Source organism: Delphinapterus leucas, chromosome 1, assembly GCF_059928025.1.
Source record: "Delphinapterus leucas isolate spDelLeu-1000000601 "Yukka" chromosome 1, BTC_Dleu_Yukka2, whole genome shotgun sequence".
Taxonomy (NCBI): Eukaryota; Metazoa; Chordata; class Mammalia; order Artiodactyla; family Monodontidae; genus Delphinapterus; species Delphinapterus leucas.
Window position 1 is genome coordinate 153525857 of NC_143129.1, and position 21357 is coordinate 153547213.

At 44.2% G+C, this 21357-nt stretch overlaps 2 protein-coding genes across 3 annotated transcripts in view; one reads left to right on the top strand and one right to left on the bottom strand.

Annotated features, from left to right (window-relative positions):
• Nucleotides 1–16076, top strand: part of ZSWIM5 (zinc finger SWIM-type containing 5) — a 256500-nt gene extending 240424 nt beyond the window's left edge. Inside the window, exons 12-14 of the mRNA XM_022575556.3 lie at nucleotides 10671–10834; nucleotides 11291–11372; nucleotides 12107–16076. Coding sequence (XP_022431264.1) covers nucleotides 10671–10834; nucleotides 11291–11372; nucleotides 12107–12969 — 1109 coding nt within the window. The 3' untranslated portion in view covers nucleotides 12970–16076. The remainder of the gene's footprint in view (nucleotides 1–10670; nucleotides 10835–11290; nucleotides 11373–12106) is intronic.
• On the bottom strand, nucleotides 15637–19486 carry UROD (uroporphyrinogen decarboxylase). Of its 2 annotated transcripts, none has more exons than XM_022575558.3 (10): nucleotides 19383–19486; nucleotides 18598–18710; nucleotides 18398–18477; nucleotides 18259–18321; nucleotides 17841–18093; nucleotides 17576–17737; nucleotides 16718–16855; nucleotides 16459–16559; nucleotides 16311–16377; nucleotides 15637–15871 (listed from the first exon to the last, which is right to left on the bottom strand). In XM_022575558.3, exons 2-10 carry the CDS (start codon nucleotides 18682–18684, stop codon nucleotides 15710–15712), a joined length of 1113 nt encoding a protein of 370 aa, XP_022431266.1. In that variant the 5' UTR covers nucleotides 18685–18710; nucleotides 19383–19486; the 3' UTR covers nucleotides 15637–15709. The 2 variants fall into 2 exon arrangements, with proteins under 2 accessions (XP_022431266.1, XP_022431268.1); XM_022575560.3 differs by having other exon boundaries at nucleotides 17841–18038; nucleotides 19383–19485.
• Nucleotides 19487–21357: the final 1871 nt, after the last annotated feature.

Sequence of the window (21357 nt, forward strand, 5' to 3'; positions counted from 1 at the left end):
AAATAAAGAAATAAATCCTTTGGGTTTTTAAAAAATTTTTTAATTGAACTAATAGATAACTGCTTGTTCAAAATAATAATAGCAATGTATTGGGTTACTATAGCTTAAAGATAAATGAAAGCAATGATGTTATAGACAGAGGGAAGAATTAGGAATACTATTATAAGTTACCTTATGAAGTGGTATAGTTATTTGAAAATGGACTTAGATTAGTTGTAAATGTATACTGCCACTCTAGGGCAAACACTAAAGTAATTTTTTGAAGAAATAGAATCGTGAGAAGAGAAAATTGAATTATGTAAAATGCTCAGTTTAAAACAGAGAAGGCAGAAAAGAGGAAAGTTTTTTTTTTTTAAAAAAAAGAAAAACAAATGCAGTGAATAAAAAACAGTTACAAATATGGTAGATATTAATCCAAATATATCAGTAATCATTTTAAATGTCTTTTAAATGGTCTAAATACACCAATTAAAAGACAGATTGGAGAACTTACATAGTAAAAATTATTTCAGTTTTCTTGATTTATTGTAAGTTTCTTTGTGGTAATAATCCCTCTCAGCATATTTTAATGACATATACCTAGTGACTAATCAACAAACACTAGTCTATAATAGAAAAGATGGTTGAACTACTGCATTTACATGGCTATCTGTAGGAATGCTTATGAAGTATTTATCACCAATGCCACTTGCTAACAATTACTCAATTTTCCATGTCAGCATAATTTTAATAAATTTTGTATCCCAAAAGAGAATGATTGCTTCCTCCCCCAAGAATTTACAGTAGAATTTTTTGCCTTCTTGTTTATGGGGAAAAAAATAAAAGGAAATTTTGAGATTAAAAAAAAAAAAAAGACTGGAAAAGAAAAAGTTAATTCCCTGGTGGTCTGGTGGTTAGGACTCCATGCTTCCACTGCAGGGGGCCCAGGTTTGATCCCTGGTTGGGGAACTAAGATCCTGCAAGCCACATGGTTCGGCCAGGCGGGAAAAAAAACCAGACAGACTGACAGTGGATTTAAAAAAAAAAAAAGACCCAACTATATGTTGTCTACAAGAAACCCAGTTTAAATATAAAGACACAGATAGAGTGAAAGTAAAGGGAAGGGATCAATGACCTAAATATAAGAGCTAAAGTCATAAATTTCATAAGAGAAAACATAGGAGTAAATCTTCATGACCTTGGATATGGCAATAGAGTCATAGATTATGATACCAAAAGCATGAGCAGCAAAAGAAAAGAATAAATTGGACCTCATCAAAGTTAAAAACTTTTGTTCAGGGGGCTTCCCTGGTGGCGCAGTGGTTGAGAATCTGCCTGCTAATGCAGGGGACACAGGTTCGAGCCCTGGTCTGGGAGGATCCCACATGCCGCGGAGCAGCTAGGCCCGTGAGCCACAACTACTGAGCCTGCGCATCTGGAGCCTGTGCTCCGCAACAAGAGAGGCCAGGATAGTGAGAGGCCCGCGCACCGCGATGAAGAGTGGCCCCCGCTTGCCACAGCTGGAGAAAGCCCTCGCACAGAAACGAAGACCCAACACAGCAAAAATAAATTAATTAATTAAACCACATTAGAGAATGGCTGAAAACACTTAAAAAAAAAAAAAAACTTTTGTTCATCAAAGGACATTATCAAGAAAGTGAAAAGACAACTTAAAGGATGGAAGAAAATGTTTATAAATTGTATATCCGATAAGGGCTTAACATACAGAATATGTAAAGAACTACAACTCAACAACAAAACGATAAACAACTGAATTTTAAAGTGGGCAAAAGACTTGAAGAGACAGTTCTCCAGAGAAGATATACAAATGGCTTATAAGCACATGAAAAAAACCCTCAACCTCATTAGTCATTAGGGAAATGCAAATCAAGACCACAATGAGATACCACTTCACACCCACTAGAATGGCGTTTCTTTGGCCATTCTTAGTGGGATCTTAGTTCCCGAAGGACTGAACCCAGGTCCCCCTGCAGTGAAGCGTGGAGTCCTATGGTGAGGATGTGGAGAAATTGAAATCCTTTTACATTGCTGGTGGGAATGTAAAGTGATTCAGCTGCTGTGGAAAATAGTGTGATGATTCCTGAAATTTTTAAATAGAATTAACATATGATCCAATAATTCCACTCCTGGGTATATGCCCAAAAGAATTGAAAACAAGGACTCAAAACAGGTACTTTATATGCCAGTGTTCATTGCAGCATTATTCACAATAGCCAAAAGTTGGAAACAACCCAAGTGTCCATCAGCATATGAATGGATAAACAAAATATGGCATATACATACAATGGAATATTATTATTAAGTCATTAAAAAGAAATGTTCTGATAACATGCTACAACATGGGGTAACCTTGAAGACATTATGCTAAGTGAAATAATTCAGATACAAAACAATTATTGTATGATTCCACATATAGGTCTAGGATAGACAAATTAATAAAGATAGAGAGTAGAAGTTACCAGGGGCTAAAGGGAGAAACAATGGTGAGTTACTGCTTAATGAGTACAGAGTTACTGCTTAATGAGTACAGAGTTTCTGTTTAAGATGATAAAAATATTTTGGAAATAGATGGTGCTGGTATTTATACAATGAATGATATTTCACAGTGGTGAATATGATTAACACCACTCAGTTGTACGCTTTAAAATAGTTAAAATAGCAAGTTTTATTTTATATATATATATATATATATATATTTTTTTTTTTTTTTTTTTTAACCACAGTTAATAGATAGGCAGTGTTAAAACAAGCAAATACACCCTAAGTACAAACACTGAACAGCACTGGGCTTCATTTATGTCCTGTACCTTTAGGCAGATATTTAACTCTTCTGTCACTGAGTTTGTATGCTTTACCTTTCCATATGTTTTGAACTAAAAACAGAGGCCAGGGCTTAAACAAATAAACCACATATATGAGGTGTTGTCAGCACTCTGGCCCCCACTTTCCATACCTTGGAGACTCACTATCAAACCAACTGCACTGAAAGCAGGAAGAGACTGGAAAAGATATTCTCTCAGGAAAGCATGCATACTAGTTGAGGCAGTTTGTTATTTTCATCTTAAAAACTGTTTCTTAACCACAGTCAGATCCCTTCAACAACAACTAAGTAAAGTATGGAGAAAGGTATACAATGTTAACACAAATCAAGAGAAAGCTGGAATGCCTTTGTTAATCAAACAAAGCAGACTTCAGTACATGGGAAATTATTAGGGATAAAGAGGGGCACTACAGGGTTTCCCTGGTGGCGCAGTGGTTAAGAATCCACCTGCCAATGCAGGGGACACGGGTTCGAGCCCTGGTCCGGGAAGATCCCACATGCCGCGGAGCAGCTAAGCCTGTGTGCCACAACTACTGAGCCTGAACTCTAGAGCCCGCGAGCCACAACTACTGAAGCCCGCGTGCCTAGAGTCCATGCTCCACAACAAGAAAAGCCACCGCAATGAGAAGCCCGCGCACCGCAACGAAGAGTTGCCCCCACTCGCTGCAACTAGAGAAAGCCCATGCACAGCAACGAAGACCCAACGCAGCCAAAAATTAATTGATTAATTAATTTTTAAAAAGAGGGGCATTACATAGTGATAAAGGGGTCAGTTCTCCAAGAAATCATAATAATCCTTAATATGCATCTAACAACAAAGCATCAAAATATGTGAGGCAAAAAACTGACAGAGGGCTTCCCTGGTGGCGCAGTGGTTGGGAGTCCGCCTGCCGATGCGGGGGACACGGGTTCGTGCCCCGGTCCGGGAAGAGCCCACATGCCGCGGAGCGGCTGGGCCTGTGAGCCATGGCCGCTGAGCCTGCGCATCCGGAGCCTGTGCTCCGCGATGGGAGAGGCCGCGTCAGTGAGACGCCCGCATACCGAAAAAAAAAAAAAAACTGATAGAACTGCAAGGAGAAATGGACAAATCCACTGAGTATTCACAATACCTCTATCAGTAATTGGTAGATCAGGCAGGCAGAAAATCAGTAAGGTATACTTGAACTGAACAGCACCATCAATTAACTGGATCTAATTAACATTGGTAAAATACTTCCTCAAACAACAATAGAATACACATTCTTTTCAAGCTCACATGGAATGTTCACCAAGATAGACCACATTCTGGACCATAAAACACACCTCAATAAATTTAGAAGAATAGAAATCATACAAAGTATACTCTCAGGTCACAGTGGAATTAAACTAGAAATTAAGAACAGAAGGATAACTGAAAAAACTCCCCCAAAATATGGAGTTTAAACAACACACTTCTAAGTAACACATGGATCAAGATGACGTCTTGAGAAATTTTTAAATATTTTGAACTAAGTGAAAATTAAAATGCAACTAATCAGAAATGTAGGATGCAGTGAAAGCAGTGCTTGGAGGGAAATTTTATAGCGTTAAATGCAAATGTTAGAAAAGGAATATTTGCAACCAATAATCTATTACCTCACACCTGTTAGAATGGCTATTATCAAAAAGATAAGAGATGTGGAGTGCACTGTTGGTGGGAATGTAAATTGGTATAGCCACTCTGGAAAACAGCATAGAGGTTTCTCAAAAAATTAAAAAATAGAAATACCATGTATGGTCCAGCAATCCCACATCTGGGCATATATCCAAAGGAAATGAAATCACTATCTCAAAGAGATATGTGCACTCCCATGTTAATTGCATTGCAGCATTATTCACAATAGCCAAGATTTGGAAACAATGTAAGTGTCTGTTGACAGATGAATGGATAAAGAAAATGTAGTATATATACAGACATGTACATACACAATGGAATATTATTCAAACACAAAAAGGAAATCCAGTCATTTGCAACTTTGAGGGCATTATGCTAAGTGAAATAAGTCAGAGGAAGACAAATGTATGATCTCACATATGTGAGAATCTAAAAAAAGCTGAACTATAGAAACAGAGAGTAGATTGGTGGTTGACAGGGGGTAGGGGGTGGGAGAAATGGGGTGATGTTGGTCAAAGGATACAGACATCCAGTTATATGAATAAGTTCCGGGGATCTAATATGGTAACTATAGTTAACATGGTGACTATAGTTAACTGTATTATATACTTGAAATTTGCTAAAAGAGTAGATCTTAAATGTTCTTGCCTCAATGAAAAAAAAGAAAAAGGTAACTGTAAGGTGATGAATATGTTAACTAACCTTATCGTGGTAATCATTTGCAATAAATATATCAAGTCACATTATACACCTTAAACTAAAACAATATTATATGTCAATTATGTCTCAATAAAGGTGAGGGGGAATAAAATAAAATAAGCTTCCACCTCAGAAAACTAGAGAAAGAAGAGCAAAGCTGGCAGAAAAAAAAAAAAAATGATAATAAAAAAATTAAAGCAGAAGTCATGAAACTGAAAATAGGAAAACATGAGAAAATCAAAGAAAGCGAAAGCTGGTTCTTTCTAAAGATCAATAAAACTGATAAACCTGTAGCCAGGCTAGCCAAAAAACAAAAACAAACAAATAAAAAAAGATGACATAAATTACTAATATCTTAAATGAAAAGAGGGGCCATCATTATTGATCCATGGATGTTAAAAGGATAATGAAGGAATATTATGAAAAACAGTATTCTCTAAAATTTGATATCTTAGATGATGAAACGGACCAATTCCTTGAAAAACACAATCTACCAAAACTCACACATGGAGAAATAAATAATAAATAAATAAATCTAGGCCTACATCTGTTAAAGAAGTTGAATCAGTAATCTTCCAAACAGAAAGCACTTGGCCCAGATGATTTCACTGGTGAGTTCTATCAAATACTTGAAAAAAAATGATACCAACTCTCTGTAGTCTCTTCCAGAAAATAGAAGCAGAGAGAACACTTCCTAACTCATCCTACGAGGCCAGCATTACCTAATACCAAAACCAGATAAAGACAGCACAAAAAAGGAGAACTACATACCAGTATCACTTATGGACATAAATGCAAAAAATCCTCAACAAAATATTAGCAAACTGAATCCAACAAAGTGTGAAAAGAATTATACACCATGACCGAGTGGGATTTATTCCAGGAATGCAAGGCTGATTCAGCACTTGAAAATCAATTAATGTAATCCATTACATCCACAGGCTAAAGAAGAAAGATCATATGATTATACTAATAGACACAGGAAAAAAACATTAACAAAGGCCAACACCTATTCATAATTTAAAAACAAAACAAAACAAAACCTCTCAGCAAATTAGGAATAGAAGAGAACTTATTCAACTTTATAAAGAACATCTAGAAAGAACCTCCAGCTACCATCATACTTAATGGAGAGAACATAGATGCCTTCCCCTGAAGATCAGAAATAGGACAAGAATATCACCTCTCACCACTCCCATTCAACATTATACGGGAAGTCCTAGCTAATGAAATAAGACAAGAAAGGAAAGAAAAGGTATATAGGTTGGAAAGGAAGAAATAAAACTGTCTTTGTTTGCAGATGACTTGATTGTCTATGTTAAATCCCAAAGAATCAAGAACAAACTGGAACTAATGACTGATTATGGTAAGGTTGCAGGATACAAGGGTAATATACAAAAGTCAATTCCTTTCCTATATACCAGCAATGAACAGTTGGAATTTTAAGTTAAAAACCACAATACCATTTACATTAGGACCCCTCAAAAAAGTACTAAGAAAAATCTAACAGAATATGTACAAGATCTATATGAGGAAAACGATAAAACTTTGAGGAGAGAAATCAAAGAAGATCTAAATGAATAGATATTCCATGTCCATAAATAGGAAGACTCAATACTGTTATTATGTCAGTGCTTCCTAACTTGATCTATAAATTCAGTAGTACAGTCTCAACCAAAATCCTAGCATTTTATTTTGTGGATATCGATAAACTCTCTTTATATGGGAAAGCAAAAGACCTAGAATAGCCAATACAATATTGAAGAACAAAGTTGGAGAACTAACACCATCTGACTTCAAGACAATATAAAGCTACAGTAATCAAATAGTGTGGTATTGGCAAAAGAATAGACAAATAGTTCAATGGAACAGAATATAGAGCTCAGAAATAGACCCACACAAATATAGTCAACTGATCTTTGACAGAGGAGAAAAGGACAGTCTTTTCAACAAACGGTACTGGAAGAACTGTACATCCACATTTTAAAAAATGAATATAGACACTGACCTTACACCTTTCACAAAAATTAATTCAAAATGTATCAGACATAAAGGTAAAACACAAAATTATAAAACTTCTAGAAGATAACACAGGAGAAAATCTAGGTGACCTTGGGTTTGGCAATAACTTTTTTTTTGGCCACGCCGTGCAGCTTGTGGGATCTTAGTTCCAGGACCAGGGATCGAACCTGGGCCCCCCGCATTGGAAGCGTGGAGTCCTAACCACTGGACCGCCAGGGAATTCCCAGCAATAACTTTTTAGATACAACACCAAAATTACAATCCATGAAAGAAAACACTGATAAGTAGGACGTCATTAAAGTTTAAAACTTATGTGAAAAACACTGAAAAGACAAGCCACAGACTGGGAGAAAATATTTGCAAAACAATATCTGATAAAGGACTTGTATCCCAAATACACAAATAACTCTTAAAACTCAACAATAAGGAAAACAAACAACTGAATTTTAAAATGCACTAAAGACCTGAACTGATGCCTTACCAAACAAGATATATAGATGGCAAACAAGCATATAAAAAGATATTCAGCATGATATGTCATTTGGGGAATGCAAATTAAAACAAAAGCTAGAAACCACTACATACCTATTAGAACGGCTAAAATCCAAAACACTGACAACACCAAACACTAGTGAGGATGTGGAGCCGCAGGGACTCATTCATTCCTGGTGTGAATGCAAAAGGTCCAGCCACTTTGGAAGACAGTTTGGCAGTTTTTTTTAAAAGCTGCACATAGTCTAACCATATGATTCAGCAATCATGTTCCTGAGTATTTACCCAAATGAGTTAGAAACTTATGTCCACACAAAAACCAGCACACAAATGTTTATAGCACTTTATTTGTAATTGTCAAGAACTGGAAGCAACCAAGATGCCCTGCAGTAGGTGAATGGATACACAAACTGAGGTAGATCCATACAATGGGATATCATTTACCAATAAAAAGAAATGAGCTACCCTTCAATAAATGGTGCTGGGAAAACTGGAGAGCTACATGTAAAAGAATGAAATTAGAACATTCTCTAACCCTATATACAAAAATAAACTCAAAATGAATCAAAGACCTAAATGTAAGACCAGAAACCATAAAACTCCTTGAAGAAAACACTCTGACATAAATCGTAGCAAAAATAAACAAATGGGACCTAATTAACGCTTTTTGCACAGCAAAAGAAACCATCAACAAAATGAAAAGACTACCTACTGAATGGGAGAAAATATTTGCAAATAATATGACCAAGAAGGGGTTAAATCCAAAATATATAAACAGCTCGTATAACCTAACATCAAAAAAACAAAACAACCTGATTAAAAGATGGGCAGAAGACCTGAACAGACATTTTTCCAAATGTCTATTTGGAATGCTCAACAGGCACATAAAAAGATGCTCAATATTATTAATCATCAGAGAAATGCAAATTAAAACCACAATGAGATAATCACCTCACAGCTGTCAGAATGGCTGTCCTCAAAAAGAACACAAATAACAAAGGTTGGCGAGGATGTGGAAAAAAGGGAACCCTCGTACACTGTTGGTGGAAATGTAAATTGGTGCAGCCACTGTGGAATATGATATGGAGAGTTCTCAGAAAACTAAAAATAGAAATACGACATGACCCAGCAATTCCACTCCTGGGTATATATCCAAAAAATATTAAAACACTAATTCAAAAAGATACATGTACCCCAGTGTTCATAGCAGCGTCATTTACAATAGCCAAGAAATGGAAGCAACCTAAGTGTCCATCAACAGATGAATGGATAAAGAAGAGATGGTACACCACCTAGAGGGGTGGGATAGGGAGGGTGGGAGGGAGACCCAAGAGGAAGGGGATATGGGGATATATGTATATGTATAGCTGATTCACTTTGTTATACAGCTGAAACTAACACAACAATGTAAAGCAATTATACTCCAATAAAGATGTTAAAAAAAAAAGGAAGAGATGGTATAGATAGATATACAATGGAATACTGCTCAGCCATAAAAAAGAACAAAATTTTGCCATTTGCAGCAACATGGATGACTTGGAGGGTGTTCTACGTAAATTAAGTCAGTAAATTAAGTCAGACAGAGAAAGACAAATATTGTATGACAGCACTTTCATGTGAAATCTAAAAAAATACAACAAACTAGTGAATGTAACAGAAAAGAAACAGACTCACAGATATAGAGACCAAACTTGTGGGGAATTCCCTGGTGGTCCAGTGGTTAGGCCTCCGTGCTCTCACTGACAAGGGCCCAGGTTCAGTCCCTGGTCAGGGAACTAAGATCCCACAAGCCGCGTGGTGCGGCCAAAAAAAAACAAAGTCTATTAAATGTTTTAATTGTTTTTAAAGATGATAGAAGAAAAAAAGGTAATCTCTCAATCCTGACACCCAAAGATAACTACTACTACTAAGACGGTTTTATAATAAATATTCCCAGGTATTTCCTGTTCATATATGTGTGCACACACATGCTGTACACAAACAGACTGCTACTTATCTCTTTTATATAAAAGTAGAATCATAGGGCTTCCCTGGTGGTGCAGTGGTTGAGAGTCCGCCTGCCATGCAGGGGACACGGGTTCGTGCCCCGGTCCGGGAAGATCCCACATGCCGCGGAGTGGCTGGGCCCGTGAACCATGGCCGCTGAGCCTGCGCGTCCGGGGCCTGTGCTCCGCAACGGGAGAGGCCACAACAGTGAGAGGCCCGCGTACCGCAAAAAAAAAAAAAAAAAGTAGAATCATAGAATATTAACTATACAGAAATTTTTTATAATTCCCCCAACAACCTTAAAAGGTTATTTTTTCCATTACTTCCATGAAGTAACTGATCTGATAAACGGCTGAACTAGGTTCACTTCCCAATGTATTTTACTCCAAAGTCTGTATACTCTTACCACTGCACCTCTTGGTAAAACATAAGGCCTACTTTTTGTTCTATCTTTACTTCACATTTTACCCCCTCAGAAGATACACCAATCTTTCATATACCCTACTGCCATTATACAGTGACCTTCGCGTCATATGGTACACATGGCATTCCTGCAATGTATTCCTTAACTCTGTGCACTCATACTTGCCTACTGGATAGGAAGTGGTGGCCCAGCTCCTTTTTGCTCCAGGGAGCTGTACTGAGGAACAAACTATGGGACTGGCATACTTTTTTGGCAATAATGTGGCTTCCTTCTCCTGTATAAGTAGCTCTCAAAATTCAGGTGTTCTAGAAAATGACTTCTGGGACCTAAAGATCCTGAGGGAAAAGAGGGCGAGGGGTAGAGGCAGATGAAAAGGTGGAGAGAGGTGAATTCATATGGGTGCCTGGGGAAGGAAGGAGCCTCCAGTGGGTTCAGTGGAGACAGAGCTTGACCACCCAGAAGAGATGGTGGCCTTCAGAAGCACTCAGTGCATTGATAGCCATCAGTTCAACCAGTACCTGTTGTGATCAGCTGACTGTTCAGGGAAGCTTTAAAGAAGACCTTGTCCCTGCCCCTTCTCTCGGCACCTGTAGGAGACACTCTGAGGCTCCGCACAATCCTGGAAGCAATACAGAAGCACATCCATTCTTCCTCCCTCATCTTCAAACTGGCCCAAGATGCATTCAAGATTGCTACACCCACGGACAGTAGTACAGACAGCACCCTGCTCAACGTGGCCCTGGAGCTGGGGTTACAGGTATGGAGGACAAGCAGGCCATCTCCACTTTAGACTTCTGGCCTAGTGACAACTGGTAGAAGATAAGATCCCACGGGGACTGGAGTGGGCATGGGCCAGGACTCAGGTGAGGACTCAACATTGGCCTCTGTTTTGAAGTTACGGCCAGTTAAGCAGTGTAGCCTTAGGCTCCACGGGGTCCCCATCTTCTCCCTACCCCACCCCCATTCCTCCAAGTCAAGCAAGGTGTGGTAATAAGGGCTTTATTCATTACAGGTCATCAGAGGAGTGTTCTATCTGATTGGTAGCAGGGGTGGGGCAGAAATTAAACAAACCCATCTGTAGTTATCAGGGGAGAGATGGCCGTTTAAGGCACCAATAAATACTTGTTGCATAAATGAATGGCAAGGGGGAGTGGGGAGGGGGAGGTTATAGCAATTATGCTTAGCCAACTGGGAAGGCTGCTTTTTTGCCCAGGTGATGAGGATGACCTTATCAACTCTTAACTGGAGGCGCCGGGAGATGGTGCGGTGGTTGGTGACATGTGCTACAGAAGTGGGTGAGTCTCCCAGCTCCCTGTACCCCCAGGGGAAAGGATTCCTAGGCCCTACTCTTGGGACAGGATGACGAATTTAGAGCTCTCATATTCCTATTACTGATGGCTAGGAAAGGATGAGGCTGCTGGTAGGAGAAGATGGCCTCTGTTCAGCCTGACCAAACTCTGCCCTCACTGCTTGGACCATACCCTGCTGTCAGCAGCACTTTGACCCTCTGATCAGAGACATTCTGAGAGAGTGAATTTTCAGCCACAAGTACTCAAGTGTAGCCTTGGGAGGTAGTTGGCCCAGTGGTTTGGTCCCAGTCCCTGTCCATGATTCTGAGAAGCCCCAAACAACTTGGAGGCTCGGGACCCCATCTAGAGCCCAAAGTCCCAGCACAAGACTCTACCCTGAGAGGCCCCACTTCAGCTAGAACCCCCAGGCAGATCTGCGACTCCTGCCTTGGGGCAGGCAAACCACAGGCTCTGTTGCTCCATCCTTGTGAGGGGCTTAGAGCACCTGCAGAAACCTTCAACACTCTCACCTGGGGAAGGAAGGGATGGGAAGAGACCCCAAACAGGGTCTGGGCGTCTGGGTTGTTCCCCTTGCCCTGGTTGCCTCAGATCATCTCAAGGCTGCCGAGAAGGAGGGAGAACTCGTCTCTGCAGGCCAAGTTCTGACCCCAAACGGTAGTCTGGGCAGACCTGGATCAGGACCCGGATGGCCACGGCTGAGCTCAGGCTCTCCCTGACAGGTGTGCAGGCCCTGGTGAGCATCCTGCAGAGCTGGTACACACTCTTCACCCCCACCGAGGCTACCAGCATTGTGGCTGCCACAGCCGTATCGCACGCCACTATGCTGCGCCTCAGTCTTGACTACCCACAGCGGGAGGAGCTGGCTAGCTGTGCTCGCGCGCTGGCCCTGCAGTGTGCTATGAAGGATCCACAGAGCTGCGCCCTGTCGGCCCTTACACTCTGTGAGAAGGACCACATCGCCTTTGAAGCCGCCTACCAGATTGCCATTGATGCTGCTGCTGGCGGCATGACTCACTCACAGCTGTTCACCATCGCCCGCTACATGGAGCTCCGTGGCTACCCGCTACGTGCCTTCAAGCTGGCCTCACTGGCCATGAGCCATCTCAACCTGGCCTACAACCAGGACACCCACCCGGCCATCAACGATGTGCTCTGGGCGTGTGCCCTCAGCCACTCCCTGGGCAAGAATGAGCTGGCGGCCCTGATTCCCCTGGTGGTGAAGAGTGTGCACTGTGCCACAGTGCTTTCAGACATCCTGCGGCGCTGCACGGTCACTGCACCTGGCCTGGCCGGCATCCCAGGCCGCCGCAGCTCGGGAAAGCTTATGTCCACCGACAAAGCTCCCCTGCGCCAGCTGCTGGATGCCACCATCAACGCCTATATCAACACCACACACTCGCGCCTGACACACATCAGCCCTCGCCACTACGGAGAGTTCATTGAGTTTCTGAGCAAGGCCCGGGAGACCTTCCTGCTGCCGCAGGATGGCCACCTGCAGTTTGCCCAGTTCATCGACAACCTGAAACAAATCTACAAAGGCAAGAAGAAGCTGATGCTGCTGGTGCGAGAGCGCTTTGGCTGAGAGAGCAGATAGCTCGCTGCTGGGGCATCCTGCACTCCCAGGTATCATCCGGTCAGGCCAAGGACACAAACATTTGTCCACCCTGAGAGGACTCTGAGCACCTGTGGCTGAAGCCAGAGGACCACAGGGCTAAGCATGGGGAGAGTCCAACTCTAGCCAACATGCCTTGTCAAGGTTCTCACAACAGCCCACTGTTCCTGGAGGAGCTGGGCCCTGCAGACCGATCAGAAACCCCACACATGCCACCTCACGCCCCGCTATCCTGCGTGTCCTGGGCATTGGCCCTCTCTCCTTGGCAAACACAGAACACTGTTCCGTCTCAGGGATTGCTTAACCAGAGAAACAGAAGCATTTATGGTACTGTAAATACTATAGTATATGTGTTGCCAATTACATTGTAAAATTGTAACTATTTATAATTCTGGTTCTAATCTGATGGGTAGCTGTGGGTGGGAAGATAGGCTTGTTTTCTGAGGAGATTCACAACCGTTTCTCAGGTTTCCCTTGCAGAGGATATGCTATTGGCAGTGGAAGAGTGGGGGTGGCAGAGAGAAAAATGGCCATTAGAGTAAACCCCAAGTCTAGTCTATGCAGAAACCCCGGCCTGCAGATGGGCATTGACAGCCCGGTGATGGGTGAGGGGCAGGGCCCGGTCTTGACTTAGACTTTCACCTCACGAAGCCATGAGGACACAGAAGCTCTTGCTCCTGCCTCACACAGCCTCTCTCTCTGGGAGCCTGCCGAGCTCCTGAGAAACAAGGGCAGGGAGAAGGTGAAGGTCTGGGAGGCCACTGGGCTTATAATGTTCATCTTCTCTGGTCACCTTTGTGTTAGACAGCATCTGGTTTCATCTCTAATTACACTTGTGTGTGTGTGGATCTGGATGGCTTACGTACGTGCATCTGTGCGCATAGATATATCTGTGCGTGCCTGCATGTGCACATGTATATTTATGTGTATCTGTGTCAGGTCTGTGTCTGTGTAAAGACATGTCTGTGTACTGGATGGTGGGTTTCTGTGTGAGGGTATACACATTTGTGAACATAAAAAATACATATCTGTGTGTGTGTGTGTGTTGATGTTTGTCAATGCATGTGTAGTGTTTGTGTATCTGGGCACACGTAAGTGCATGTGTATAAACATGTCCGTGTCTGTGTGTAACTGTGTATATTTCCACATGTAGGTTTGTCTGTGAATTCATGTTTGAGGATCTGCCTGAATGTGTCCCTTCTCTTTTTGCCAGATCTCTCATCCCCATTTCTCTTATTCTCTCACCAGCTAAACATGTTCCTCATCTCTGGGCCTCCTTTATTCACCATTGTCTCACCAAACAAGCTTCTAAGCACTAGTCTCCCTCTGCCCTGAGTGGCTCCTTCAGTGCCACATTTCTCTTCTTACCCTGTACTTTGTTTCTTCCCCTGCCTTTCTACCTCAAGCTTCCTCTGCCTGCTTCTGTCACAGTCCCATTGGTCATTGGTTTGGAGGCTGCGGCTGGAATGCATTTGGCCTTTTCCTTTCTGACTAGTTTCTAGCTCTAGTGGGCAACCCCTGTCTTAGCCCTGGCTGACCTCCACAGCATATCATGTTCCTGCTACCTTACTGACCCCTCTGCTCAGCCTGGAATTGTAATAGGAGGTAGCACAGGCATTCGGAAGAGTCATTTAGATGCCAGTGTCTTGGTGGTTACTGTTCCATGTTTTAGTTCCCCAGTAGGGGGTGGGGTGTGACAGGGAAGGGGTGGTATAGTTAGAGTGTGAACCAAGGACCTCTTTGTCTGCTTTACTTTCCTGTCTTTGACAAACTGTTTGTGTCACTTTTTTTTTCTCCACACTAACCAGTAAGTTGCATTTGCTGTTTGTGGCTACCAAAGTCTCACCGTCCAGCTACGGGCCCAACAACCTCTCAGCCCAATAGGTTGGTTTAAAAAAAAAAAAAGACAACGCCACTCCCATTTCTGTATCACAATTGCCGTTTTTTAGCAAGTGTGTGAACTCACAGTGCTTTTCTATGAATAAATCCTGGATCACAGAAAAGATCATTTTTCTAAAATCAGAAATTGTGTTCTTTCAATAAATGGGGCCCTTCTCTCTTCTCCATCACCTGGCTGGGACAGGGAGCTGGTTAGGCTATATAGCACAGTGGGTTCCTAATGGTCTAAGATGTGGAATGACAAATGAAGAATTTCCTACTGCACCACACCCCTCTCCAGAGCTCACAGGCCTATCAGAGCCTGATCCCAGGAAGTAGGTACCACCATGAAAAGCGGAAACAGCAAGATACTGAGAAAATTAGAGGGTATGCGCAGAAAAGAAAGAATGCAGGGCAACTGGCCCTGTGTCCCACTCTGGTCTATACACCCTTCCCTCCCCAGACGCAAAGCCCTGTCAATTTGGCCTCACATGCTATAGGGACCCCATTTCCCTGCAAATGTCACAGCTCTAGCTCCTAGGAAGATCTGCACAGCCCCATGTAGCTCTGGGGCTTGGAGATCTGAGAGCAAAATGGTGGTAAAGGTCCTGACATTAAGTCCTACATACATATTCACTGATACCCGAGGTCCCATGACTTGTGGGAGAGGATGCAGAAAGAGGCCCAGGGAAGGAAGAGGCTAAGAAGGAACTGAGGATAAGGGCACAGATCTTTCACAAACAAAACCACACGCAAGACTCCAGCTCTGGAACTTTTATTCTCCTGGAAACAATCATCTGTGTTAGTGGTACTTCAGATAAAAGGATTATGCTCAATTCTGTCGAAGCAGGCGTGAGTGTTTGTGCACAGCATCCACAAAGGCGCCCACATGTTCTGGGTCCATGTCAGGGTAAAGTCCGTGGCCCAGGTTGGCAATGTAGCGCCGCGGCCCAAAGTCATTCAGCATCTCCTGCACCAACTGCCCAATCTCCTCCTGGGGGGACCAACAGGGCACTGGCTACAGGGGGCCAGCACACCTCTGTCCTCCCTATACATAATAGTGACACACATACATGTAGGCATGCTTCTACTCAGTGTTACTCATACAGTCATTCAAAAAACTTTATCGGTTTTTGGTTATTGGCCCTAGTTATTGGCCCTAGTATGGGCCAGGCGCTAAGAAAACTTTATCGGTTTTTGGTTATTGGCCCTAGTTATTGGCCCTAGTATGGGCCAGGCGCTAAGAAAACACAAATGAACAAAATCAATGAGAAGAAACTCCTGCCTTCCTAGAGTTTACATGGTATGAGTGGAGTAGAGGGGAGGGGTAAACAGATAATAGAAGCACACACATAGTAATAAACACAACCATATCCAGAACCATGGGAGCGCACAGAAACAAACACAGACACACACAGGGACCTGGCTGTTACCTCAGATGCATATAAGGCACAGGGGTCCAGGTTGCCCTGCAGGGTCACCGTCTTTCCCACGCAGTCCCTGGAAGTAGAGTCAGTGGCCTGTTCTGGTGACTGCACATATGGCAGTTACATCCCCTCCACCGCACCTTCCATCACTCACCGGGCTTTCTCTGGGGCCACTGTCCAGTCAAGCCCAACCACCTCGTAGCCAGCCTGGGCCAGCTCCTCCAGGGCAAAATGTCCATCCTTAGCAAAGATGATCTGGGGGAAAGGGCAAATCTCAGGCTGCCGAGGGCTTTGCTATGCCTCCTAATGTAGCTCAGCTGTGCTTCTGCCCTCCAGTGGTCACTTCGGTCCATGCAGGACTTAACCTGATAGTTCCACGGGCCCACCTTCACTCATCTGATCCCCATCCTTACCATGGGCACTGGTGCCAGGCCTGCCTCCTGCAGCCCGGCTTTCACTCGCTTGGCCACATCACGGATGTACGGCAGTGCAAACTTACTGAAGAGTTGTGGGCCAAGATGCCCTGCATGGGACTCAAAGAGCTGCAATGCCTACAGTTAGAAAAGAAATGCATAACACACAAAGAGGAAGTATCTCGGGCCCCACATACAGAATGTGCCTCAGTTTTCCTTCAGTTTTCCCCAAGTGACTTCAACCCCTGAGACTACCTAAGCCTATAAGCCCAGTTCCAGTCAAAAAGGAACTGCCTTCTCCAGATCCCAGTGCTAGGTTTGGTCTTTGAATACACAGAGCATTAAGCCCCCCTGCCAGTGTCTGGGCTTAGCTGCTCCAGCCAGATCATTTCATGCCAAGCTTCTTTTGTGCCTGGTATTGAGACACCTACCCTCACAGGTATAAGGAACTGTATTGTTTCTGGTCCTGAAAGACTAAACCCCAGGGCTTCCCTGGTGGTGCAGTGGTTAAGAATCCGCCTGCCAATACAGGAGACACGGGTTTGAGCCCTGGTCTGGGAAGATCCCACATGCCGCGGAGCAACTAAGCCCGTGCACCACAACTACTGAGCCTGTGCTCTAGAGCCCGCGAGCCGCAACTACTGAGCCTGTGTGCCACAACTACTGAAGCCCACGCGCCTAGAGCCCGTGCTCTGCAACAAAAGAAGCCACCACAATGAGAAGCCCAGGCACCGCAACAAAGAGTAGCCCCCGCTCGCCACAACTAGAGAAAGCCCGCACGCAGCAACGAAAACCCAACGCAGCCAAAAATAAATAAAGACGAAACCCCAGCCTATTTGTCTCTCCCTCAGGACTTACCTGGGCACCAGCAGCCACTTGTCCCACCAGATATGGGACGAGAGCATCAGTGAGGATGCGAAGCAGCTGGTGACTGGCCTGCGGTCTCTGGTAAAGCCAGCGTTTGGCCTGAGCCATGGTGCTTGAGCCGCCACCCTCAACCATATATGTCATGAGAGTCCACTGCAAAAGGCAGAAGCCAGATAGACACTTCCTTCCCTTGTCTGCACCCATACCTGCCAGAGTAATTTCTCCAAGCCCAAGTCCCTGCCCTGTTCCATATTACCGGGGCACCAGCAAAGCCAATCAGTGGCACACGCCCAGCCAGACGTTGTCGAGTGAGGGTGATGGCCTGGAACACATAGCCCAGCTCAGAGGCCACTGTTGTTGGATCCCGGAGGCGCTGTAAATCCTGCTCTTCTCTTAATGGCTCTGGGAAGCTGGGCCCTTTGCCAGGCACCATGGTCACCTCCATGCCCAGTGCCTGGTGGGGGAGAAATCGTCCAGGTTCCCAACCTGTAACTCCAGGAGGAGGAGATCTGTTCAACCCATGCCAAGAAGGAGGAAAAGGAGAATAAAACTCAGCCAAACTCCATCTCTTCCAGCCTGTTTTCCCCTCTGTCCCATAAGGATAAGTGCTTATCTTGAGCCTTGACTGTCTTTTCCCTTTGTTACCCATTCAAGAATCAGATTTGAGCAGGTACCTGGGGTACAACAAGGATGTCGGAGAAGATGATGGCAGCATCCAGAGGGAAGCGACGCAGTGGCTATAGGGAACAGAAGACAGATTGCTAGGTGGCGAGCTGATAGCATAAATCTCTCCCTCTTTTGTGGACCCCTCACCTGCAGAGTAAGTTCACAGCAGGTCTCTGGGGAGCGACAGGTGCTGAAAAAGTCCTGGGCAGCCCGAGTTTCCCTAAACTCTGCAGACAAAAAAGGGAAAGCAGGGCTCAGCCTTGAGGAACCTCCAGAGCCCTCCTCTGCCCCTCAAAAACTTTTCACCCTCCAGAATTTTACCTAGACTCCGAGGCCCTGACCCTGACCTGGTAAGTAGCGGCCTGCCTGCCGCATGCACCAAACAGGAGTGTAGTCTGTTTCTTCTCCCCAGGCTGCTCGCAGGAAGGTGTCATTCTTCAGCTCCGGAAAACCCTGAGGTCTGGAGATCAGGAGCGGGTAGGGTAGGTGTCAGTAAACCAGGCTGGGGGTTGGGCAGGGCTCGGGTTCTAAAGGCGGATACAGTCCAGCACAGCTATCTGTCTTCTCCAGACCAGCTACCAAGCTGTGACTCCCCGCCGATTCCGCCTCCCCTCTATCAGGTGGTGTACAGGACTAGAAGGGCCGGTGCCGGGGCCTCTACCCTACACATAGTCGCAGCTTCCCCAGGCTCAAAGCCACTGGAGGGACTGGGAGAGAGTGTGTGTGCGGGGGGGGCGGGGAAGGGGACGAAAGTCCAATTAGGAGAGTTTGGGGGGTCTTTGGACCAAAAAATCTCAGGAACAAGGGTACCAGTGGGCTGGTTTTGGGGCTGGAAGATCTCCAGGCTGGGGGATGGTCATGGGGGGATCAGAGACGACAGTCCGAAAAAGGGATCTTAGTTGAGGATTAGGAAGTCCAGAGGGCATCTCCTAAATAAAGGTCTGGGGTACGCAGTCCAGCTAGGCGGTCCCTAGGATGAACATCTCAGGAATCCATGGTTGGAGGATTTGGGATTCCAGAGACTTGGGTTCTCCGGGGCTGGGGAAGAGGGGTATAGGGACAGATTCCTGAGCTGAAAGACTCAGGTCAGAAGCCCGTATGGCCACACTGCGTGGTGGCACAGAGAACTCACCCACACTCGTTCGCCTCCATGATAAGTTGTCAGTAAACGCGAGCACAGCCCCAGCCGTAGCCTAATTCTGAGCCTGCCCCCTGCCCAGGCTCCGCCCCTTCCTGTAATGAGCCAAGGCTGTCGCCATGTTGAAAGTCACATGATCAGACTCCAGAAACAGCTCCCGGGCTGCCCCGGCTGCTGCCCGTAGGACCCCCAGGTCTCTTCACCGTAAAGTCCTCTGTAGCGACGCAACAACAAACACCTCCCTCCCCCTCCCCCCCACAAAAGAACTTCGCTGTAACTATACTTCACGTGGCGTGAGAAATTTGCTCTCCTCTGACGGCCTGGGAATCCCGGAAGACTCGTCCCAGGTCTCACTTTCACTCCCACTCTTCACGATTTTAACAATTTTATGCCTGGCCCAACCAGGCATATGGTGAATTATGGAACCAAGTTGTACAGGGAACTGAAATAATTAAATATTTATATTACCTAGAAAGAGGCGGGCACTACAATAGGTGCAGAGATTACAGTGAAGAACAAGACATTTCCTTCCTTTAAGGAGCTACAGACTGATGCGGATACAGAGAAGTCAGCAATCACAATAGTAAATGTTTTTTGTTTTGTTTTGTTTTTTGCGGTACGCGGGCCTCTCACTGTTGGGGACTCTCCCGTTGCGGAGCACAGGCTCCGGACGCGCAGGTTCAGCGTCCCTGGCTTACGGGCCCAGCCGCTCCGCGGCATGTGGGATCTTCCCAGACCGAGGCACGAACCTATGTCCCCTGCATCGGCAGGCAGCTCTCAACCACTGCGCCACCAGGGAAGCCCTCAATAGTAAATGTTTTAAAGGGAAAGAGCTAGAAGCAAGTAGCAAGGGCTCCATTTAACTGGGGAAAGCAGTGGGGTATTCCAAGCAGAGGGAACGGCATGTGTAAAGAGATGACGAAAAAGAGCAAATGGCTTAATGGGAAACAACATCAAGCTGGTGGAATTAAAGAGGCTGGAGCTGTGTACAGAGTCCAGGTCATGCAGGCCTTTGTTAAGCGCATTTGTTCACTTTATCTTGTAGTAGTGTAATAGCATACAAATAGCTTGGAGAGAAGGGAAGAGAGGCACGTGTTCCCAACTTATTAAGGAGAAAAAAATGGAAAACTGTCATAATTACATGGGATCATTTCTTTCTTTCTTGATAACTTCAATTATTTGAAAACTATATCAAAACAAACTTTCCACCCAAGTGTCCATCAACGAACGGATAAACAAAATGTAGTGGTGTGTGTGTGTGTGTATATATATACACAATGGAATATTACTCAGCCATAAAAATAAATTATTCTGATACATGCTACAACATTGTTGTAACATGCTAAGTTAAATAAGACAGACACAAAAGGACAAATACTGTATGGTTCCACTTATATGAAATATCTATAATAGGCAAATTCAGAGGCAGAAAGTAGAGTAGAGTTTACCAGGAACTGGGGAGTGGGGGCAATGAGGGGTCATTGCTTAAATGGTACAGAGTTTCTTGTTTGGGGTGATGAAAAGTATTGGAAATAGATAATTATACATTTAAAAAACGGTTAAGATTGCAAATTTTGTTATATATATTTTCCACTATTTTTTAAATTAATGTAATATATCAAAAACCAGTGAGTAGTACACTTTAAATGGGTGAATTATATGATGTGAGTTATATCTCAGTAAACTTTTAAAAGAAACGGGGCGGGACCAAGTTGCCTTTTCCTCCATGATTATACTTCACCAGCAGCTTCTGTCCATGTTTTTTTGCCTCCTCCCTAACCACATCGGCCTTTCCTCTCGTTTGGTTCAGAATTACTGGGAGAAACTGGATAATGATCACCAGTGTCCTGGGATTAGGAGTAACCACCAGGATCAAGCCTAAATGACTCAAGACTCCTGTCAGCAGCCGAGCTGGGGAGGGGGTTATTTTCCGAAACGTTTTAGTCACACTGCCCCTAGGATGGGGAGC

Excerpts from the sequence above, each read along its gene's own strand:
- UROD (XM_022575558.3), bottom strand. The coding sequence starts at position 18,684 with ATGACACCTTCCTGCGAGCAGCCTGGGGAGAAGAAACAGACTACACTC. Across the intron at positions 17,738-17,840 it reads TTGGCTTTGCTGGTGCCCCG|TGGACTCTCATGACATATAT; the intron begins GTAATATGGAAC and ends TGCCTTTTGCAG. Across the intron at positions 16,856-17,575 it reads AAGTGGCTGCTGGTGCCCAG|GCATTGCAGCTCTTTGAGTC; the intron begins GTAAGTCCTGAG and ends TTCTAACTGTAG.